Genomic DNA, 18,858 nt, shown 5'->3' with positions numbered 1-18,858 from the left:
TATTTCCACTGCGATATCAATCCCTTCTTATTACTATTTTTAAAAATAAAAACACTACAAAATATTTATCAAACACACCCAAAATTCGAAAGACATGAAGAAGCACTCGTTGCGCTACCATAAATATGAGACCCGGGTAGACCCGACTCCGCAAGCCCCACACAGGATCCGCCCCTGAATTAAAGAGTACAGCTGTACAACCTTCGCGGTCAAGAAAACCTTTTACACTAATCCTTCTGGAATTTGGAAACATCCTATCTCGATCTCCGATTCTCCTCTATAAAACACAAGAGTAACTGAGTAAGCATTCACGTACTCATTCGTTCCAAACTTCCACCGCCGATTTTCGTCCTCTTCATTGAAGGAGTTGTTCCAATTACGATCCAAGATTCTTCAAGAATTCATTTGTTTTCTTCCCGATCTGTTTCATATCCCAAGATGATCATCAAGAAGCGAAGGCTTGAAGGAAAACTGGTGGAGACTACTCTGTTGAATTACGACAGAGCAGTACCCCCCGAAGAAAGTTTGAAGATGGTTTGCGGAGCGTTCTACTTACCCAAAGACAACGAGCTGAAGCCCGAAGGCGAGGACGCTCACTTTATTTGTTCGGAGAAGCAGGCCATTGGCGTGGCTGATGGTGTCGGTGGTTGGGCTAAAAAGGGTGTGGACGCCGGCGAGTACGCGCGAGAACTCATGAACAATGCTTTCATCGCGATTCAGCAACAACCCGATGGAGTTCTGGATCCAAAAAGGGTTTTAAACGAAGCTTTCTTGAACACCGAGGCCGAAGGTTCATCCACAGCTTGCATTGCAATGCTCAAGGACAATATCTTGCATTCTGTCAACGTGGGAGACAGTGGATTTCTGATTTTCAGGGACAATAGGCTTTTGTATCAGTCGCCGACACTGCAACACTACTTCAATTGTCCGTATCAGTTGGGAAACAGCAAGACATGTGATCGGCCAAGTTCAGCTGAAGAGACAACAGTCCCGGTCGTCCCAGGAGACATCATAGTTCTTGGCACGGATGGGCTCTTAGACAACGTGTACCCAACAGAAATCGAGGAGGTTCTAAAGGAGAAAACTTTAGAAGGTGTAGTCGACCCTTGGCAATTGGCTTTAACTATTGCAGTAGACTTGGCGTTTTATAACTCGATGGACAAATGTAGTTGCAGCCCATTCGCAAGAGCGGCTCAGTTGGCAGGGCAGAAGCACATCGGGGGAAAGATCGATGATATTACGGTTGTCGTTGCGCAAATTGTATCACAAAATTAGTATAAGATTTTTCTTTTTTTGTCATTTATCTTTCCTTGGTTGCATAGAAATTTTTCTAGAAATTAAACACGTTGGTTCAGTGGACTAAATTTTTAGATTATTATTACCTTCACGTGTTAGTCACTAGCTAATTTGCTAGCAAATGCTTGGTACAAATTATATAATATAAGTAAATAAAACTGCTTGTCACCATCTCGATCTCCACAGGTGATGAGCAGTATCAGAAGGCTCTTTGCAGTTCTTAGGCTTAGGTAATCGAATAGCAGAGAGGGTGGCTCGTGTGGCCAACCCACAATATTGAATGTGGCTCGTTCAAGCGCGGCCACCCTTAATTAGCAGTGGGATGGAGTCAGCCCATTCACTCCCGGCCAAGGGGTGCTGCCCCCACCCCCACAACTGGTGGTCCGGTGGAGGATGGAGCCACCCCTCCACCCATCTCTCTCCTTTCTTTTATTTTTTATTTTATTTTATTTTTTATTCACATTAATGTGGCATAATGACATAGTCTTCGAATGTACGTGGCACAATTTTATTGGTCATACATGATAAAAAAAAAATGTGAACCATATAATAATAAAAATAAAAATTAACAGAGACCCTTATCTCCACATTGAAAACTAAAATCCTTACCTAAACATGGTCAAAACTTAAATCTCAACCATCAAACAACTTATCTATGCTTCACTTACTCAAATCCGTACTTTTGACACGGTCAAATTTTAAAGGAAAAATTACATATAAGCCTCCGAAATTACAAGTTTTTTTTTTAAGGGAAACATTTAAGCCCCTCAAATTTTAAAGGGAAAACTTACTCAAACCCTAACCCTTTTTTTTTCTTTTTTCTTTTTGGCCCTTGAAAAGAAAAGAAAAGAAAAAAAGGGTTAGGGTTTTGCCTCAGCCCTTGGCCAAAAATGGGGGTGGCCTTTATGTGTTTTTTTTTTTTTTTTTTTCATATTTTAAATTTTTATTTGTTTTTTAAATTTAATTTTTAAATATTTTTAATTTTTATTATTTTTTTAATCAAAAAATGAGACGTAGCAAAGATATTATATAAATATTTCGACAAAATAAATCATTTTGGTATTTTTTGATAGTTTAGTACTTAAAAAATGACTGATAATTTGAAAGGCTTAAATATAGTTTTTCCAATTTTAAATATTGAGCATCGAATCTTCTTCCTTCCAAATGAAATAGAGATCCTCCGGCCTCGAGGCCATAACGCTAACCACAATTCTTCTTTTGATTGCAATTTGCAATCCTATGAAATTACAGCTTTTTAACGGTACTATCAGTTGAACAAGCTCCGAGTCTTCTGACCCTCTCAGTGGGTCAAATTGATAAAAGCGTTATATAACCTACTTAAATTTATTTTCTTCGCAATCCATCCCAATATTCCCAAAGACAAATTCATTGAAAGTCAAATGCTATGGAAAAACGAAACTCGAAGAGGAAAATTTTCCAAGCCAATTGATGTACCAAACAAGCAACTTCATAACAGTGTTCAGCAGAAGTGGAAATTGGCTGAAAAGGAAAATTCCTTTTAATCTTGAATATATTGATAATGATCCTTAATTTGCAGGTTTCAACAATGATCCTTAAATCTGGAATATATTGAAGGCAAAGATGCAACAGCAAAGATTACAATGTTTTTCGACTTGATTTAAGCAGAGCAACAAGAACCCCTCAGAAAACCAAGGCATCAGTATAAGTGTAGTTCAAAACAACCGCAGCAGATATAGAGAAGGGAGTGAAAAATAATCAAGATGATCTGAAACAAGCATTTCAATTTACCAATGCATATAACCACGCTCGAGTATGACATACTCATGTTGACATCAATCTGCCTGCACAAAAGGTAGAGCATCCTCCAACAGAATAATTCCCAAAATAGTGATGCCTGTGAAAAACCTCTGCATCATTAACGTTGGGATCCAATGCTAACAGGAGCAGCCCCCTTGTCAAGCTGTAGGGCTCTAGGATCAAGCGGAATAGTCCCAACCGTTAGAAAACCAGATTCAGCAAACCCATTAACTTTGATGGGTACTGAGCCTACTGTGACAACGTCAACAGATTCAGTATTAGCAATGCCAGTAGCGGGCAAGGGCTTAGCCTCAGCCTCCTTCGGGTTTATGGTGAGCGAACCAATCTTTAAAGTAGATACTATATCATCTTTTGACTCAACTGCAATTTGTTCAGCATTTCCATCCGTGATCATTGTGTTGGTAACATCAGAATTAGAAGAAACTTGTACAGGAGCAGAGACACCAGTCTTTATCGAGCTGTTTGGACCACTGTTGGGCCTGGAAGTTCTCCCATCTTCACTTGAAGGTAGCTCAACAACACTATTTACCTTGCGGGGGGGATCCAATGCAGGTACAAGATAAGGACTTCCAAAACTTTTGACAAGTAACCTGGCTTTCCCTTCCTCCATGATTTTTTGACGATTTTCATAGTACATGAAGTCATCAAGTAAAGAGGTCTTCAATGTATAATTTTTGAAGATTTTCAACATCTCCAGACCTTTCTTATACATTATCTGCACAGGAACAAATAATTACTTAACAAACGTTAATTTTTAGGGGAAGGGGCCAAAAAAGACAGAGTAGATATAACTGCAAATATCCTATTTCAAATGACAAACCCATGCTCGAAATTCAGGGTAATCCAAATTAAGAAAAGTTGTATATTACTTATCACAACTCAATGAAGCCATGTCCTGACTACCTGGGGTTGGCAGCACAGTTCACATTTTACCAGACAGCCCTATCTATTCTAGGACTATCTTCAATTAAATCTATATAAAAACAAGTTTTCACTTTCTTTCTTTTTTGGATGAAGAACATGTTTTCACTATTCTTCTCATAAACTCAACCCACATTATTGACCTTTTCTTCTTATGATGTCTTCAACTTAAATCCTTTTACCAAGCCATCAAATACGACTTTCTGTTATATTTTATCACAACTGTGTAGGCTTTGTAGTTTGCAATGTCTAAAAGTCGATGCCCCGACAAGCAAGATAACGTTCAAATTGGAGGAACCATTCAATGATTACCAATTTGAACGAACCATTCAATGATTACTATGGTAAGGACAATGAAATCAATGAAAGTTAAATCTGGTTCTCTATAGGAGCATAGGCCCTTGAATAAAAACATGATAGAATATGGTTTGGCAGCATTTTACTCAAATTTACTACAATGAAAGATACATGATAAAAATATCCTGATAAAAGATTGAAATGATAGAACATAGGTGAAAGCTCTTAAAAATCACGATTTCAACTAACTTATTTACAAGTATTGTCCCAGATACAGTAGAATAGTGAAAAAATAATAGCCATACCAAAATTAGGAACTTATCAATTGTGAATTTCCTACATAATACAAAGCAATAATGGCATATTCATGAATCAATAAAATAGTGCAAACCCACTAGAATTGAGCCAACAACACAAACCAAAAAAGATTACTTGATAAAAAAAAAAATATTACTGTTCTAACCACAGTAGGCTGCCACATTCAAAAACTTCATAAAAGAAGCACAATGCAACAAACCCAACAGGTGGACATACCTCTTGTGTATCTCTGCTATTAGTCACTGGCTTGTTCTCATTATTTTCTAAGACAATGTGTCTAAAATTGGTGTTTGGGACATCTTTGATGATGTGCCACTTAACAGGGAAGCTTCCACTCCATTTATCTTGCTGCCAGAAATCCATATCCTTATTGAAGTCAACTGGGCCAACCATCTCTGCAATACCACAGAATTGACCACTAGCATTGACCTGTACCAAAAAAATAAAAATAAGATTAAGTATGGCCTGTCAAAACAAGAAGAAAATTCTTGACTCAGATGGTTGACAGAGATAGAGAACTTCGAAGTTAAAATTGCTGTTAACAAAAAGCAAACTTGTAGGACGATGGAACTTACAGAAAAGAAGAGGAAGATAGGACAGCTTCTAAGCTTCTCTGCAGCTATTCTCTGTGTATCTTCATAAGCACTATCCAACTTCTTGTTTCCGTGGGGTGTAGAAGACCAAACATTATACTTGATGCTCTTGTGAACATCATCCTCACTGTATGATTTTATTACAAAAAACTTTGCATCCACATAATCAACCGGAAATTCATCCTTGTTATACTTATCGGTATAGATAATGATGTTTCCTTGTGTGTTACTATCTCCTGCCCTGGTTGTGTAGGCTTTGACAGCCAATTGATCTTTCGATCTATTTATCCTAGGGCCCCGATTTTGCTCGCCCAATGCATCTGGGCTTCCAATTACATCATTCAGTGCTCTGCCAACATGGATCTTGGGTCGAATCTTAGCCCCCGCCTGTACATAGGCACTTGATCCAAAGCCAGATAAACCATTACCGGCAGGGAGGGTTACTTTCAATTGGTTTTGATGAGATAGAACCTTTCCATTGGAAATGTTATCTACAGATGGAATTGAGCCAGTGGTAATTCTACCCTGTAACCACAAATGAGGAATAAAAACTATGAAACTAATCCAAGAAAGAGACCAAATAATATGAGTACCAGCAGTTTGACAACTTCAACATATAATTCCAACTTGACAATTAGACAACTTTACAAGATAATTTCATTTTATGTAATGTCTATTATTGCTCTAACTGACCCCTCAAACATGCACCTTCTATATAGTAAATCTAGCCACCCCATCCTGGCGTATATCTTTGCGCAATGATCAACATCATGAGGATAACAAGGGTATATTTTAATTAAAATAATTCTGTTCTTTACATGACAGCCCCACCCCTACTTGACCCACAGCAAAAGTTCCTTTTTGGGGGTGAAGGAGGGTAGGGTTGGAAATATTTTGACCTTGACTAAAAGGAAAAATATCATACCTGAAGAACATGGGATGGAGTTGGAGTGGCAAAACTACCAGCAGAATGCATTGCAGATTGTTTGCTTGGTCCACCATTGGTCCTTGAACTTTCTGATACCCTGGTCAGGGAATTTGTCTGATTTGAAACAGATTTTAGGGAGTTCCTTGGAAAGGCTCCAGTAGCTGAACTGAAGTTATGTTTTAAACCTCTTCCTTCAGGTCTATTCATTGATATACCAGTATCGTACAAGGAGTCAGCTGAAGTACTAGGGATAATATCGGGTTGAAAGACAAAGGGAACATAAGCAGGTGAAGAGACAGGGTTCTGATAAGGGGGAACTGTGTAATACTGCTGTGCCCCTACAAATGGACTTTCAACACCTATCATAGCACCGGGTATGTAAGGATTATATGGGTTGTATGGAGACTGTGCATATCCATAGCTAGGTGGATAATATACATAAGGCGAACTTTCATTTTGCACACCCTGAAGCAGAGAAATTTGAAGTTCAAAACAACCACAAATGACAAGTTATCAATTAATAACTCATAGTTTGTGAAGGAGAAAATTTTCACTCACCGCGTACTGGATATCTGGACCATCTACACCAAAAATCCTATGGTGGTCCTCCCATTCGCCGGGTGACTCAAATCCTGACCACATCCAATGAACAATATGCACAAGTAAGACACTAACAAACAGGCAAACACAATCCTAGTCTACATAAAATAGGGGATATAAGTTTACCTGTACAATAATACCCATAATTGGTGGCAGTAGGATAATACAAGCCCTGATCAACAACAAACTCAGAGGCTCCTTCGTTATACATGGCTTCAATTTGTTCAGGTAGTGGACTCGTAAAGTGCAGGTTGGATTCGGCACCTTGAATCTAAAACTCAAGACAGAGAAATGTTATGGAACATCTACATAACTCGGGAAGAGAGAGAGAGAGAGAGAGAGAGAGAGAGAGAGAGAGAGAGAGAGAGAGAGAGAGAGAGAGAGAAACTAAGATTCACAAGACCATATGAGCAAGGATTTGATTAAAGAGTTGCTAAAAAACAAGAAATTCAAGCAATTACTAAGAAAGTACCAGATAAGTCTCTGCATTTCCATGTTCAGAAACATTATACATTTCCATTCCAGGACTGCCACCCCTATAAAAGTTAAAGAAATCCAATTTCAGCAGCAAACACTGCATTTCAACACGTACCACAAAATGAAATGGGCATTACGAGAAAAATATGCAGGCCAGATTCAAAACAGTGAACTGCAGACAAATTTACATCCTAACTTCAACTTCTACCTCACAAAGAATAACCAGCTTTTCAAATAGCCAGTCACCAAAAGAAGCTCAAGACTTTCATCCATCTCAAACAATTCCCATAAGAAGGCAATCAGCCCAAATTATGTGGTAAAACTAGAGGGGGTTTGCACAGATAGCAAAACACAAGACTAATTCCAGACCAAACAAGGCTTCGAAATATTTCCTATTGAATCAATAGGATTCGGTGATCCCTTAATAGCACAAACACTTACTCACCCCAGATAGATCAACTTCTGAATTCAAAACAGCTTAACACCTCCATCAGCATTAGGATCCTCTATATTTTGCCAACTCATCATTTACTACTTCTAATAGATCCTTAATTTTTCTTTAATTCATTATAACTCACTAAGTTATACATCAATGTGGCAAAATCTGAACCATTTAATAAAAAATAATACTTATGGTTGTAAGAACCCAGAAGTGGAATTATTCATTACAAAAAAAAAAAAAAAAAAAAAAGAAACCCAATGGTGGAGGTACGAACTCTATATGATCTTGATCCCCTCCATCATCCCGGAGTATTGTACCAACAACGTTTGTATGGAACTTAGAATAACTGAAACAAACTATTAAATAACCTATTCTAGCAAATACCGCCAATGAATACCCAAAACAAAATCCAAGTCCTAAATTATCTCCTACAGCTTCCAATAGCTATCAATACCAAAAGACAGAAACACACAAAAAGAAAAAGAAGTAATACAGAGATTCTTACACACACACACACACACATATATATATATATATATACACGTTTGTGTATGCATATACGGCCTGAGCTAACCAAAGGAGTCACAAACAGCAAATAGAAACCTGTCAGGCACAGAAATTTGACTTTCAAATCCAAAATAGCTTAGCAATCCGATAATTTAAATATCAATTTCGCCTAAATAAGAAAATCTGCCACACAAATCCGCAAAACAAGATCGCCACCTCTCAGATTGACCTTCTAATAGTCAGAAACTCATACGCAAACCAACAATAAAACTCAAGACAAGAAACCAATCATTGAGCTAAAACGCTTTCAGTGCAACAGTGTACCTGAACCCAATCAATACAACTACAAGGGTAGAAATTAAAAGTAAAAACGAAAGCTGAGTAGCGATGGTTATTACCAGAGAAAAGAAGAGTAGCTGAATCAGGCCATGGTCGACCTAGAAAGTTGTTCGAGAGGAGAATTGGAGAAATTAGAGAGAGAACAGGGGGTTTTCTGCAACATTTTTTGTGCGAAGTGGACGCACCTAAGAAACCCTAACCATTAAGGGAAAAGGAAGACTTGAAAAGAAGGCGGTTGAAACTACAGAGAGAGGGGAAAGAGATTCGCTCTCGATACGAAGCGTTTTAGGGGAATTTGCTGTGACGAAAGTGCCCCTGAGAGGCTCGAGAAGTATCTCGATTGCCATTTAGAGATCTTGTTGGAAAACACAAACTAAACGGCGGGGACCGTATTTCTCTCATGCTACGGTAGATGTCATGGTTTGCAGTGACCGTCTAATCAGGTTTCGTGGAATTTGTACGGACTCTTTTGGGACATTCTGATTGAAAGGCGGTCATTGATATTATTAGTGGTTGCTGTCATTGTAGTGATGCTCCATAGAGTTCATGACTTTAATCGGAGAGCCAATTTTGGTTCCTTGGTGACCGGTGAGTTTCGCCGCCTTCTTTTTTCTTAAAAAAAAAAAAAAAAAAAAAAAAATTCGTCTTCTCCTGTGGAATTGTAGAAAGAGTAACGAATATATATACATTTTCTTTCCATAATATTGATTATTGATATGGTACGATAGGTTCAATCAATTTTTAGATTCGAGTAATATTAAAAATTATATTTTTATCAAACAAAACTAATGTGATAATCTGAACTAACTCTTAAATTAGTCTTTATTTAAAAATAAAAAAAATCAAACGTGGAATAAAAATGTGGTTAAAGATTTTTATCATTAAATACTCAAGATTGAATAACCACACTAATATTGTAGAATAAAAATGTAATTTTTAGTATTACTCGTGTAAAAGATTTATATGAAAAATGTTATATTTATCCTCTATTTTATCCATTTTGTTGACACATGTCAGCATGTGATTAAAGTGATTTAATTTTTTTAGTGCCAGCCATAACCTCAATTACATATTTACATGCTGAGGCATAAAAGAATTATAAATGTAACATTACTCTATATATGATATCTTTTTATTTTTTATCCATCCAATAGAATATCATTTATGCTCATGCTGAATTAAAACTCCAAGCCTCAAGGAGGCGAAGTACTAACATTTTACTAAAAGAAATACTATATATTATACTCTCATTTTCTTCTCATTTTTTTGGACTGATATGACAGTGCCTATCAATGGACACTGCCACATCAGCTCAATAAGATAGCAGCAGGATGTGACCGTAATATGTAGTATTGCTCTTTTACTAACGATTAATGTTATACACTACACATTTATCACATTTTTATCTCATTATACCAACATAACAAGGCTTAATAATCATTGGATCAGTCATTATTAAATTTATATATATGAGAAAAAAAAAATCAACTATACCTATTAATTATTATATCATCAAAATGAGATAAAAATGTGGTGTATAGCATTATTTTTTACAAAATTATTCTTATGTTTTGCTCATTTTAGTGCCGCTCATATTCGACCAAAAATTTCTGCCAAGGGAAACATGAATTAATGATGGCAATGATACAAAAACAATGTTAGAAAGTAGATGTCAGGTAACGACGACGACGAGAGTCGAGAGTGATCGTGATAAGAACTCAAAAGTTGAACAGGCAAGACATATATGAATTCTCAAAGACAAGTCCTATGTTAGTATTGTACAGCATGTTTGTAGAATTTGTACGTGGATTCTAAAGGCTCTTATGCATTTCCAAGTAGTGATGATAGTGAAACAATGATCCAAATTAGATGGAAGACTATTATGAGTTCATTAGAGATCTTGTACTTGCAGGAACACTTTACTACTTCTTGATTTCATTAATGAAAGTCTGAAAGCTTTATTTTAAAAAGGAAAAAAAAAATAGTAGTGATTATAGTGATCGTGAAGGGAAATCAAAACTTTTTTTTTTTATTTTTTTATGAACAAAATAATCGGAGTTACAATGCATTAATATGAAGAAGCCCGAAGGCAAATACAATGAATAGAGAGATACATCGACGCTCTAAACACTAAGTCAAAAAAATTTGACTTGGGTGTTGCTTACAAATAAACAAATATTACAAGGACAGATGTTTGAGCTACTCTTTAACAATAAAACACTTATAACAAAGAAAAGATGGCTGATCTAGATAACAAGCCATAAAAAGTTCAGTAAAATCTGCAAATTTAACAGACAGACAGACTTTCAAAAACTACTTTAAAAAAACAAAGAAACTACATAAAGCAATCAAAGCATCCAACACAAGTCGACGTCGAAAGAAAAACTGTGTATCTTGTAGGAACTAGCGAAAAAACATAAATCTGGCCTCAAAAGTAGATGTAGAAGAAAAAATGTCAACCAAACTTTCACCGGCAACACTGAATAGACATTACGAGTATATTTGGAATTGAGTTAAGGAACTTAAAAAGCGATTTTAATACCTAACAAGTTATGCCAAGTATAAATGAGTATAGGTTTAAAAAAATTAGTTTTTTTTTTGTTTTTTTTTTTTTTTTGCTATAAAAAAGATCAAAAAAAGCTTGAAAATGAAGCTTTTTTCTATAGGCAAAAACTCTGTTTTCCTACGCAATTCCAATCAGACTCTACATATATTATGAACTATAATGCTCTTATACATGTTACCACCCTTTAAAAATAATTTCTATAGGTTCCATTCCCACTTGAAATCACATGTAAATATATATGGTTACACGTTGATGATCAAAAAAGGCTGCTCGAAGTCAGGTGTGATTGTAGAAACATAAGATTATGAATAAGAAATTGAGAGGGTAGATTTATCACTGCAATTAAAAATATAACGGTATGCTGCTACAGTGCCTTGAAAAGTATTTTTTGGATTTAGATTTGACAGTTTTTAATGTGAAGCTTTTTCCCTTGATACAATTCAAAATGATTGGACAATATGAAACTATTCAAAACTCTGATTGTTACATGGTAACATACAGTGTAAACCTCACACAAAATGATTTAAATGTTACATCAAATGAATAAAATCGATAATAATCAAGTCAAAGACGGCAAACTTTTCTGTGGCCCAATCTTCAGGAAGCAATATGCAGAAAGGGGGTCCTGCATATTTAAGATCCAAAATATATCAGTCAAGCTATCTGTGGTTTCCTATTCCCACATTTATAAAAGAGAAATGCTTGGTTGTACACTCTTATCCCACTCCTATCCCACCCTTGTCTACGTGGACCAATAATGTTGTTAAAAAAATAGGGTCCCACTATACTCTCTCTACTATCTCTCACATTATTGGTCCAAGTACACAAGGGTGGGATAGGAGTGGGTTGAGAGTGTACAATCAAGCATTTCTCTTTATAAAATAACATAGATTTAGGTCAGCAAAAATGCAAAAAGCATGATCATTTTAAGCCCTTAGCAAGCATGTCCAGGCACATCGAAAAAAAAGTGGGCCTGTCTTTCATGTGGTCAAACCCAAGACGTGAAATATGGTGCACCCAAGTTGGAGTAAATTAGTCAAGAGCTTTAAGCAGATGGGAGTGGAACTAATGAGATTTAAAGATGAATCTATTCTTACATTACCTCAGCTAAATATTACAGTTCAGGGAGATCATGAGACACAGGAACTTCTTCCTTGAATATCTTGCATGTCAATTTTGCTTTTGTGCAGCCTGCTCATCACCAAAATTGACAAAGTCAGAAGAGGAAAATCAAGGATTTTACGAATTGGAACTTAACAACATGATATACTTTCCACAACATCTTTTTACACCACTTCTTCAAGCAAGCATTTGTTAAGTACGCTACCAACTGACAAATCCAGTTGATTAACATCAACTTATCCGTTCCGGTATAATTAAATACATAGATCAAGACAAACACGTATTTTAAATCACAAATTGTGCCGGTGGAAGCTGGTATTATATGAAAAAGGTAGCAAAGAACTTATAAGCTTTGATAGGTGTCTTAAACTATTGCTGGTGATATTGGCATTTGTTTTATATGGACATCTATACCAACGAATCACATGGGCCTACTGTAAGTCAACTAGAAACATAGATGTAATCTTCAATGAAATAAGAACCCCACTAAAGGAAGAAATTGGACCATGATAGCTGTTATTACGCAACCAAGTTGTTAACAAACATTATCATCTACACTGAATGAAATATAAGAGAAAAACAAAACAAAACAAAAACAAAAAGAATTGACATCGGTAAAATAATCTTTCAAGGCCATAATGCAACAATTCAATCTATATGTAATAAAATAAAGTGATTTAAATTTGTGAAGTACATCATGCCAATTGTGACTTTAGATAAAGTGCCTTAAAGAAAAATATAGAATCATAAATAGTCAGAAACAAAGATCAAACCTTTTGGAGTTTCATCAAGACTGTATCTTCAAATGCAGCATAACCAGGCCCAACCAAAGAACTTAGTCTATCAGGTTCTGTGGATCTTGGGGCACTTGAAGTCTCAGCTGCCTTTGGTGGTTGAAGAGGTAAAACTAGCAAAGGATTAGAGAGATGACCACACACACTTCCTGTAGCGGCAACCTAGGAAAAAAAAAAAACCAACATAAGTACTTACAAAAGAACCAAAAAGAAACATTACAAGTTCAGGGGATAAATATAGTTTGATCATCAACTCACTGCTGCATCTTTAGTCGCCATTACAACAAGTGCTGAACCTTTTTTCTTGGAACTCTTAATGACAACATCATCCACCTCACCAAACTTTGAAAACAACTCTCTTAACCCCTCTGCAGTGTAATCTTCACCAACCTTCTCCCACGAAACTTTAAGCACCTTCTCCTTATCCACCCTAGCCCCAGTGGTATCCATATCCTCCTTCCTAACTCCTGATGACTCTCTACTTGTAGCCGATGCCATGTTTGCACCTTTATTTGTGTGCATCGCTCGTATTCTTGCAATCTCTTCTCTCAGCTTCTTAGCAATTCTCTCCTCTTCTTCTCGTTCTTTTGCAGTAGGGTCAGGAGCAAAAGCGGCCTGCTCCCTTTCTTCAAGGTCAGAAACCATCTTCTGCCGCTTGGCATCACGTTTGGAACTCCGCTCTGACTGTCGACGTTGCTGCTCACGCTTAACCCGTAGAAGATCATCAAACAACTTCCTGGCCTTTTCATCCTTGAGAATCTCGTAGGATGTCTGAAGCTTTTGAAAATCAGCGAGGGCTTGTTTATTACCTGGCCTCTTGTCTGGGTGCAACTCTAGAGCCTTTGACCTGTATGCTTTTTTAATGTCATCCACACTAAGCTTGGCGCCTTCCTCACCCGAGGGCAGCCCCAGAACAAGATAATGATCTACATCAACATCCATATCTTATAATGCAGCTAGCTATGCAGATCTGCATGTGAAAAGGATAATAATGTTTCATTCACAACTTCTGTTAAACAGTTTTAGAAAAAATATGAAAGTATCTAAAACCGATTGCATGCCAAGCAAATTTAAGGTCTCTAATATACTGGGTAATCTTCAAGATTGTATTGACTACTCAACTTTCTTGCTCCTACTTATTGTCATCAATACTACAAGGGTATGACAAGGGTTAATTACATTTTACCCACATGTGCTTTGGGTCTATTTCAAGTTGTCAACCTGCAATTTAAAAATTTGTACTTATGCACGAGGTCAAATTCTTTAGAGTTACACTTATCAAAAAAAATTCTTTAGAGTTACCCCTTGTGTTAGATTTGGTTGTTAGTTTAGATGGAAAACATCAACGTGACTAGAACATGCATCTGAGCCATTTTTACATAACTAATTTGCCCCTGTATGAAACACCATTTTAGTAATGGTGAACGAAAAAAAAAAAAATTAAAGCAAGGAGAAAAGGGTGGCCATGCAGCCACCCCTTTGCTTCATATGTGTGTTGGGGGGGTTGGCAGCAGAACCACCCTCTCTGTTCTGTTAGGAGTAGCCGTCTTTTTCTTCTTCTTGTTTCCTTTTTTTTTTTTTCTTTTTTCTTATAACCATTACTAAAATTGTGTCATTTCATACAAGGGTAAACTAGTCATGTAAAAATAGCTCAAAAGCCTGTACTAGTTACGTGTGACGTTTCCATTAAAACTAATGGTCAAATATGACACTAAGGGGTAACTCGGAATATTTTAGTAGTTTATAGGTCCGAATTGTAGTGCGTCGTAGATTGGAGATCTAAGTGCAAATTGGGTGTTAGTTTAGAGGGTAAAGTGTACTTTACCCTCAATTAAAATTATAAATCCAAAACAAATACAATTAGATATCTTTAGATCAAGTGCAACTTTTTAGACAACATATTGACAACTCAAACTCGGCCAAGACCAAAGCAATTTTATCCTATTCTAAACATGTTGACTTCAGTTCCAACTAATGAATTATAAATTCTTGTTTGATTGGCTTAACACTAATTATTCGATAAACATTCAAACAAATAAAAAGACAACATTATCCATAGTGGAATTATAGAACCATAGAAATTGCATAATTCTCCACAAATATCAGACCCAACATCTAGAGAATTACTGCAAAACATTAATAAGAAACTTTCCTATACAAATAGCACTAACAATTCCAGATTAGAGAAGATTTAAAAAGAAAATAGAACGAGGATTTTACCAGAAGTCACCGGAGTATTTGTCTCTGCCCGGAGGCAGAGTAATCGACGGCGACTAGAGTTGTCGTCCGAGTATTCCGTGGCAACCAAAGTGTTCACTGGTTGGCTCTAGAACTCGAAAGGGACGATGGTTTCTGTTGGGTATTGGAAAGAAGCCAAGTCAAGAGGAAACCCAAAAAAAAAAAACCCTAATCCGCGTTAGAGCACTCCCAATGGCTTATGCAAATTTTTATGCAAAATAGCTAACTAAAACTGACTTTATCTAGTTTAGCTAATAGGTTTTAAAAAGCACTATCAATCCGATTATCTATTCTTAACTCTATATTATCTAGATATGCTTTCTTTATTCTTTTTTATTACTTTTTTAATTATCGTATTTTTTTACTGTCCTTTTTTTTTCTTTTTCCAAACGGTCATATTTGCCAACGGTCGTTTTGTTAAAACGATCATGTTTCTAACGCAAATTTTTCAACGAGCATTTTTTCTCAAACGGCCATTTTTCTAACAGCCGTTTTGTTAAATCTGTCATTTTTCTAACGCATTAATTCTTCAATGGTCATTTTTCTAATGGTCATATTTTTAACAGTTGTATTTGCCAATGATAAGTATAAATATAATATCCTTAAGAACAAGCAATCCACACTAAAGCCCCAATATCAAACTTGAAACAACAATATAAACAATATACCAACTCAACCATATTCGGCCATTTAAGTAAACAAACACCCTTCTTCAAAAAAAAGAAGAAGTAAACAAACACCCAAAATTCACGAACTTATTTGGATTGGCGATTAACACAACAGCCAATCCAAATAAACACCCATCTATAATACCTTAGTCCAACATGAACAACCCTAAGTAATCATCCCCAATCGTCCATGATTTATAACACACAACAAAGATCAATTTACAATTCCTTCTTCATAGTTAACTAAACCATCAAATTTCTTTAAACAATTAACCTCACTAATCGCCCGCGCTTTTTATAAAATTTATCTGATTACCTTAAAAAAAAAAAAAAAAAAAAAAAAAAAAAAAAAAAAAAAATTAACCTTAAACGATCCTCCCAATTCGGCGAACAAAACCCCAGAAAATCAAGCAAACGCCCTCACAATCACAATTCACAGCAAACCACAACTCACCCAAAATTGCAATCACCATGATCGACCCCCCAAATCACCCCCATCAGCCAAGCAACTCGGCCATCACCTGAGCAAATCCTCAAGCCTTAAACAGAAACCCAATCACTACAACAAACATTCAGCCACTAACCGAAGTTACACACAGCCACTAGAGTAAAAAAAAACCCAATAACAGACTTCAACCAAATTCGAAATCCACACTAAAAATCAGCAAATATGAACACATAAGGCTATAGCGAAAGAGAGAAACCCCAAAGAATTATAACCCACGTGAAACAGATTCAACCACTACTATCTACAATTAACCAACGGAGAAACCTTGAAAATTCCAGAATTAACTTACCCCTAATTTGGTGAAGATGATGCTGTTTAAGGGAAGTCCAATCGTGGTCTCAGTAGCACCCGCGAACCACCGGATATGGCGGGACCAACAGTTCGGAACTCCGCCGTGAGAGGAGGTGAGAGGCGTGTCCACCGTTCTCTCTTTCGGTGTGCAGAATGGGAAAAGACGCGTGAGGGAGATGGGCGAGAAGCAGAGGAACTGGGGAACAAATAAGGGTTCTTGGCTTGCCAAAAGATAAGCAATACTGTTCCCTCTGTCTCTAGACAAGATGAATGAGGGAAAGAAAACTGAAAAGGGAGTTCGATTTGTACCAAGATACAGTTTGTGGTCGCGACAAGTTTTGAAGTTTTTTTTTTAAAAAAAAATAATAATAATAATAATAAATGAATAAATATATTATTTATTTTAATATTAGTATTATAATTTTATTTAAAAACTATTTTTCTCGCTTTTTAAGATGCATAATTGTTATCTGTTGAAATTCTGATTAAAATTTTGACTGCTCAATGCTCATCACAAGGCCCAAAAAACCTCTACCTAAAACGGAATTTAATATTATCATTATTTTCAAGACTATAATGTTTAAAGTTGGAAAAATGAATTTTATTTAAGAATGTTTTTAATATTATTTGATTCTCTTATTTAATACTCTTTATTTTTTAAGTCTTATTTCAATAATGGAATGTTAGAGAATTAAATGATACTAATACCTTTTTAATTGATTATTACTATAATTAAGTGCTTTAATTAAATAATATTGACTATAATTAAGCCTTCAAAATTTTTTACTAAAACTTTTTTTTATTAATATTCATTAATTGGGAGCCTTAGGCGACTGTCTAAATTTTTATATTGTAGAGCCAACACTGCCAAGATAGAGACAGAGAGAGACACAGAGACGAGAGAAAGAAGCGGGAGAGAAGATGATGAAAAGGAAAGATGGAGGGGAAGGAAACAAAAAAAAAAGTGGCGTTGCACTTTTCACAAATGGGTGAAAAGTCTATTTTAATGTATTTTTAACCTTTTGTTTAGCTATTTTAGCCTAAAGTTGAAAATAGCTAATCCATTAAAAATGCTCTTAACTTGAAAAATGTCTAGGTAATTACCTTTTTTCACCTATGAAATACCACTCATTCATAATTTGGCCTCGTGAACTATATTTGTCATACCATCATCAACATTTAACGAAATTTGTAAAAATATCCATATATGAATCTTTAGAATATATATATATTAAAATAAAAAAAATAAAAAAATAAAAAAAAAACCAAAGTTAGGTATTTTTAAGAATTTTGATAAGATTTAACGGGAAATCTTAACGAATTGGTGAAATTGAAAAAAAAAATTAAATGATAGATACATACATTATGTTGAAAGTTTTTTAAGTTTATGAGAGTAATTACAAAAGTGGCGACAATCAAATGGGTTAAGTAAAGTTTCCTCTATATGTAATTATTAATTAAAGTGCACAAAGATAAACTTTAATTTTTTTTTTAATGTCCTGTTTGTTTTCGACGTAAAATGTTTTCTCCATTTTTGAGTATTTGATGTGGTATAAAATACTGGTCAACTAAAAACATTTTCAGTTGACAAAATGAAATAACTTTCATGATAGTAAAATGGTTTATATGCTTCTCATTTGTGCAAACCATTTTTCACCGCTCTCCCACACACTCGAGCGTGCAACTGCGAGAGAGCTTTTTATGAAGCCTACATGCCCAAGCAATTCTCATACTACCCGAACACCGCTTGGCATGTGGACCCCACAAAGAGTAATCTCACAATTGCAAATAATATGAGCAAACAGTTGTACTAGATCTCAATCCCACTCCGAAAACCTTACATTATCACACATTTTTTTTTTTTTTGCAACTCCTCTTTACCATCTCTCTCTTATTCGCAACTCCTCATTTATATGAAAATATATGGTAACTGTTAATCTATATGTGTATATTTTAATTAAACATGATTTTTAGGTTCATTTTTTTTAAAAAAAAAATTCATAGTTTTATGTTGTGAATAAAAGTTGTTATTTATAAATTATAATGATTGCACGAAAATATAATAAATATTTAATGATTTTCCATATGAGCTAAATACTGAAAGATGTTTTACATCCAAAATCATTTTTAGACATTTTCAACATAAAACATTT

At 35.5% G+C, this 18,858-nt stretch overlaps 3 protein-coding genes across 6 annotated transcripts; 1 reads left to right on the top strand and 2 right to left on the bottom strand.

Annotated features, from left to right (window-relative positions):
* Positions 1-438: 438 nt before the first annotated feature.
* Positions 439-1,275, top strand: LOC133860589 (probable protein phosphatase 2C 55). Its single transcript, XM_062296169.1, has one exon. It carries the CDS (start codon positions 439-441, stop codon positions 1,273-1,275), a length of 837 nt encoding a protein of 278 aa, XP_062152153.1.
* Positions 1,276-2,792: 1,517 nt separating this feature from the next.
* On the bottom strand, positions 2,793-8,837 carry LOC133851047 (YTH domain-containing protein ECT4-like). Of its 2 annotated transcripts, XM_062287349.1 has the most exons (8): positions 8,578-8,837; positions 7,226-7,289; positions 6,880-7,024; positions 6,712-6,785; positions 6,151-6,618; positions 5,208-5,750; positions 4,849-5,061; positions 2,793-3,811 (listed from the first exon to the last, which is right to left on the bottom strand). In XM_062287349.1, exons 2-8 carry the CDS (start codon positions 7,271-7,273, stop codon positions 3,194-3,196), a joined length of 2,109 nt encoding a protein of 702 aa, XP_062143333.1. In that variant the 5' UTR covers positions 7,274-7,289; positions 8,578-8,837; the 3' UTR covers positions 2,793-3,193. The 2 variants fall into 2 exon arrangements, with proteins under 2 accessions (XP_062143333.1, XP_062143339.1); XM_062287355.1 differs by lacking the exon at positions 7,226-7,289.
* Positions 8,838-11,458: 2,621 nt separating this feature from the next.
* On the bottom strand, positions 11,459-17,014 carry LOC133851027 (uncharacterized). 3 transcript variants are annotated; one of them, XM_062287329.1, is made up of 7 exons: positions 16,704-17,014; positions 16,361-16,465; positions 15,221-15,352; positions 13,259-13,970; positions 12,980-13,162; positions 12,187-12,275; positions 11,459-11,709 (listed from the first exon to the last, which is right to left on the bottom strand). In XM_062287329.1, the coding sequence occupies exons 4-6, from the start codon at positions 13,940-13,942 to the stop codon at positions 12,255-12,257; spliced, it is 888 nt and encodes a 295-aa protein (XP_062143313.1). In that variant the 5' UTR covers positions 13,943-13,970; positions 15,221-15,352; positions 16,361-16,465; positions 16,704-17,014; the 3' UTR covers positions 11,459-11,709; positions 12,187-12,254. The 3 variants fall into 3 exon arrangements, with proteins under 3 accessions (XP_062143313.1, XP_062143305.1, XP_062143320.1); XM_062287321.1 differs by lacking the exon at positions 16,361-16,465; XM_062287336.1 differs by lacking the exons at positions 15,221-15,352; positions 16,361-16,465.
* Between the last annotated feature and the right edge of the window lie 1,844 nt (positions 17,015-18,858).

This window comes from Alnus glutinosa, chromosome 1, assembly GCF_958979055.1.
Source record: "Alnus glutinosa chromosome 1, dhAlnGlut1.1, whole genome shotgun sequence".
NCBI classification, from domain to species: Eukaryota; Viridiplantae; Streptophyta; class Magnoliopsida; order Fagales; family Betulaceae; genus Alnus; species Alnus glutinosa.
Note: the sequence above shows the minus strand (reverse complement) of the source record. Positions and strands in the feature narration are given on the sequence as shown.

Coding starts and splice junctions, on each gene's coding strand:
- LOC133860589 (XM_062296169.1), top strand. CDS start 439: ATGATCATCAAGAAGCGAAGGCTTGAAGGAAAACTGGTGGAGACTACT.
- LOC133851047 (XM_062287349.1), bottom strand. CDS start 7,273: ATGGAAATGTATAATGTTTCTGAACATGGAAATGCAGAGACTTATCTG. Junction 6,619..6,711: donor GTCCAGATATCCAGTACGCG/GTGAGTGAAAAT, acceptor TCTCTGCTTCAG/GGTGTGCAAAATGAAAGTTC. Junction 5,751..6,150: donor CTCCATCCCATGTTCTTCAG/GTATGATATTTT, acceptor TTGTGGTTACAG/GGTAGAATTACCACTGGCTC.
- LOC133851027 (XM_062287329.1), bottom strand. CDS start 13,942: ATGGATGTTGATGTAGATCATTATCTTGTTCTGGGGCTGCCCTCGGGT. Junction 13,163..13,258: donor TGGCGACTAAAGATGCAGCA/GTGAGTTGATGA, acceptor TTTTTTTCCTAG/GTTGCCGCTACAGGAAGTGT. Junction 12,276..12,979: donor TCTTGATGAAACTCCAAAAG/GTTTGATCTTTG, acceptor GGTGATGAGCAG/GCTGCACAAAAGCAAAATTG.